The sequence below is a fragment of the Polypterus senegalus genome, chromosome 2 (assembly GCF_016835505.1).
Source record: "Polypterus senegalus isolate Bchr_013 chromosome 2, ASM1683550v1, whole genome shotgun sequence".
Lineage (NCBI taxonomy): Eukaryota > Metazoa > Chordata > Cladistia > Polypteriformes > Polypteridae > Polypterus > Polypterus senegalus.
The window spans coordinates 285,760,008-285,764,557 of NC_053155.1; the positions used below are offsets into that span (position 1 = coordinate 285,760,008).

Sequence of the window (4,550 nt, forward strand, 5' to 3'; positions counted from 1 at the left end):
AGTCTTTGCCGAATAAAGTCACCTAACATATATGGAAAGAAGTTAACCTACATTTACATAGGAGAGTCTGGTATAGTGACAGCAAAAAATCAGTGTGGATTATTCCATGAGGCACACAGAACAAATGTTTAATTCTATCTTTTTACATTTCACTTAGTTCACCTAGTGAAAAATTAATTTGAAAATGGTATGACAATAATTTGTTAATGTTCATTCTAAAGTATGATTTCCACAAGGCATGCTATATACAGTATACATTGTGCTAGCTATGTATCATTTAGTGCCTACATCTATGAGAATTAATTATAAATCATGGTGTAAAAAGAAGGTTAAGAAGCAGATGCTTTACAAGTAGCAAAAACAAAATTATTGGCTTATTTCAAACTAAATAAACAATACATAAATGCAAAGACACATATGCATGCGCAAATTCCTCAATATTACACGTGGCAAAAACAAAAAGGAATATGGCATCCAAGAAAAATTAATTGCAAAAGTGTTGCACGATTAAATATTGTATCCCCAAAAGATAGCAAACGCTTTCGTTTAAAATTGTTTACGAGAATCGAAAGGAGCAACATTGTATAGAGATGTTCTAACTATAGATGAAAATACATACAATACCTTGTAAGAAGCGGCTTGAGCAGCTGGATTATGTAAATCATTCGACTATACGTATGAAATGATGCCTGATGCCACGTCTGTAATGATGCCTGACAAATTAAGACACTTCTTCTATCATGTAAAATTTTAACAGGCATCAAAAAAGGTAATATAGTATATATTCCACAAATAACATTAGACACCAAAGGAGACCTTATTTTGCCATTTATATTAAAGCGTTTACAATTCCCCATTAGAATAGCATTTGCTTTAACAATTAACAAATCACAGAGGACAAACATTCAAAAAAGATGGTTTATTTATAAGAGACAAAGAAACGATACTCACTCATGGACAGTTATACGTTGCATTATCACGATGTAAGTCCAAAAACAGAATCAAATTTCAATGCAATCCTTGAAGAAAAAATAATTCCAAATATTGTTTTTACCAAAGTTCTAAAATAAAAGAGAAACTAAAGAAACAAACAATTCCAAGAAAAAAAAATATCGTAAAAGTGTGTATCCAGAAAACCAAACACAGGGGTTGGCGAGCGAAACGAGCAGGGAGCATAGCCCCCTAGTTATTAAAAGAATGAATAGTATGCACAAAACACTAACTGTGATGAAATGGTCTAACTTGAGCTGGAAGCTAATTGCTTTCGAAAGAAGTACTTTTTTATTTTATCCATAATCTCTTCAGTTTTGAGAGTATATATAATTGGATTTAGCATTGGAGGAACAGAAACGGAAAGAGAACTATTTAGTATTCTCGCATTTGTGGAAATGCTGTAGCCAGCCATTACTGTGAAGTAAGTTAAAAGCAGAGGTATGTAATAGATCCCTACTAGAATTAAATGTGACGTACATGTTTTAAATGCCTTTTGCCTGTCTACAGAAGATAATTTAGAGAGAGCTCTGAAAATACATGCATACGTAAATAGTATAAAACAAAATGGAACAAATATTGCTACAATTATGCGCAAATTTGCTATTTCGATATTAAGCGAATTATCATTGCAAGCCAAATAAATCACTGGTCCATGATCACAAAAGTAACTTTTTACCACAAGAGAGCTACAAAAGGAAAGATTGCTTATTAGACCAACAGATATTAGAACCAGAGTTGCCATAATTAACCAAAGAATGCCAATTATCAACAACATTCTAAATGGAGTATTAATAGTGTGTTGATGTAAAGGAAAACATATTGCAATGAATCTGTCATAAGCAAGTAACATAAGTGAGAATGACTGCATCCCAACAAAAAAGTGCACAAAGAAGACACTGCACATACAGGCTTCATACTTGACAAATCTGTGATTAAAAAGAAATGTGTCTATAGCTTTTGGTATAACAGCTGTGCTACAGCAGGCATCAATGACAGCCATATGACAGATAGCTAAATATTTAGGAGTGTGCAGTGACTGATGACGCCATATTATGACAATAATCAAAGCATTTGACTGAAGTGTTAGGAAGTAAACTATAGACAAAAAAGCCCAAAACAAGTTTTCATATGGTAAATCTGTAAACCCACCAATAAAAAGGCCAGCTGGACGGACATGTGTTTCATTTAAAACGGCTGTGTCTTCCATTGATTATTCCCTTTAAAATCTCCTTTTCTGAGACTGTAGTCACATTTCTGTAGAAGTAAAACATATGATTAATATATACTTTTATTGTTTTATTAATCTTAGACAAACCAAATTGACATGGATTTCAGTGTGAATGAGAATACTTACCAGAAGTATGGAGCGAAAATGGCTAAGTTTTGACTTGATCAGGCAATGTAAAGAGGTTTGAGTAACTCCCATTCCAGAGTATTTATATGTTAAATGAAAGAGAGTGTTGAGTTTTCAACAGTGACAGTTTTCTCTGTAGGGATACAGTTAATCTGAAAGTAATAACAAATTTTAATTGGGCCATCAGAGATGGGCTTGCAGTGATTTGTTTTTTTCCCTTATAATACACCATGAGCGTAACAAGTATACAACAGACATGATCATGTAAAATGAGAATATAAGAAATAACAAAAACATTATTAAACAAAATTGGGAGACCAGGCCATTGCAGATAAAATTAAATAGGAATCACTAGAAATACATTACCAGCTTACTTACATTAGGAAATCTAAACAAATTAAAACAAACTGTTGGTCACCAGAAAGCAGGACTTAGAACTGTAGGATGAATTTGAAGTCCACACATAGAAAATGCAGATACACCATAGAGAGACACATAATATATCTTTAAAATACCATCACTTACCATTGCTACATTCACATTTTTATTTAGTTTTATTGATTTTATAATATTACTGCAAAAGAAATATTTCAATTCTGAAAGCCTTACTCGTAAGTAGTATATAGTAAGTTTTCAGCCCCACTATACCAATCTCCTGTTTTTATCCTTTGTAACAAACAACCTTTTGGGTCTGGAATAAAGCAAAGGAAGCTAAAATATACAGCATATACTAATATATACTAATATATCCTAAAATTATGAAACCTATAAAGATCATGTTTTCAATGTGCTCCTATGTCTTAAATACAAGGTATCTATTGTCACACTGGAAGAGTGTGAATTCCACTATACGAATGTTTTCTCAGTTATGAAATTACATGTTCTGGAATAAGAAATTGACCATACTAAGGTAAAAGCAATACTTAACTGAGACTTCCACTTCTGTAAAACAAGTTCAATAATTTTGATCACTCTCACCTCATCTGTAAAAAGACAACCAACCATCTAGGGTTTGAAGTAGAAAAAAAAAATACTTTTACCTCTGCACCCATATTATGCCAACCAGCCTACACCTTTCTTTTTGAATTGGAAGTGAATGCCTGCAGTATGCATGTTGGGACAATACGTTTTGAAAGACTCCTGGACAAAGGGAGGTTACATCTCTATACATTTAATTCAAAGGAAATAACATTAATGGAGTGACATTATGGTTTACAATAAGACCTACAAATGCCACGAACCAATGAAGATGAAGAAAACAATATGAAGTAAATGACTTACACACAGCAAGGCAAGTCACTAACTGAGACGATTCTATAGTCAGAGGGGCAAAAAGTAGTTAGAATATACCAATTTAATTCAACTTGTAGGGGTTATAAGAACCTCAAATAAACTATACACTAATATTTATACAAGAATTTAATATAGCTGAAATATAGGCTCTTACACTTTCATTACCGAATTTCTGGTGTTTTGACTTTCTGTTTGGATATTGAGTAACTTTCCAGTTTATTGGTGCTGGTGATTCTGATTTTCGCATTTTGACCCAAGGTACTCTGTTGACCACATGTTTGGGTCTTGGTATTTTAATCTTATTTGCAGTATCAGTTAGCCTGCATTATTTTCCCACAGTGGAAGAACAACACCTAAGACAGCACTGTGGTCATTATGTTTTCTAAAATGCTGCTCTGCAAGAGTTGATTTAACAAAACAAATGCAGGTAGCAAATAAGAATATTCAACACTCTGAAATGGGAAGGTCAGGGTAAAGTGATCAGTTTAAAGGATTACGCCAAATGTTTGAGAGAATAATCCTAGTTTTTGCCTACTAGCTGATTCCCTCAAGATTATTATAGATCTTTACACTCCCATACTGGATTTACATTGTGAAATGAATTTCACATTAGCAGATATTATTTTGCCTTGAAAGCATATGATTTTACTGTGATTTATCATAGGGGATTTCCACTGCTTAAATAGTGATGCTGTCTTCTGTGTACACAATCTTTTGGTGAGATTTGCTTCTTCTGTACCTCGTCAGTAAAGCCAAGACCCCACGCAGAAGACATCTAGGAGATTTTTACCCCAATGTTCAGTTCAGTAGGCAGAAAGGGTCGACTATGAAAGAGATCAATATGTGGGAAGAGTAAGAAAGTTATAGAAGAGATAAAGAAAATGTTTTAAAACCACTTAATTATTTTATA

The 4,550-nt window shown here is 33.1% G+C and overlaps 1 protein-coding gene across 1 annotated transcript; it reads right to left on the reverse strand.

Moving 5' to 3' along the window:
• Positions 1 to 1,237: 1,237 nt before the first annotated feature.
• LOC120524590 (olfactory receptor-like protein I9) lies at positions 1,238 to 2,200 on the reverse strand. Its single transcript, XM_039746421.1, has one exon. The coding sequence runs from the start codon at positions 2,198 to 2,200 to the stop codon at positions 1,238 to 1,240; it is 963 nt and encodes a 320-aa protein (XP_039602355.1).
• Positions 2,201 to 4,550: the final 2,350 nt, after the last annotated feature.

What these genes read in the sequence shown, in the direction of transcription:
- LOC120524590 (XM_039746421.1), bottom strand. Translation starts at nt 2,200, where the DNA reads ATGGAAGACACAGCCGTTTTAAATGAAACACATGTCCGTCCAGCTGGC.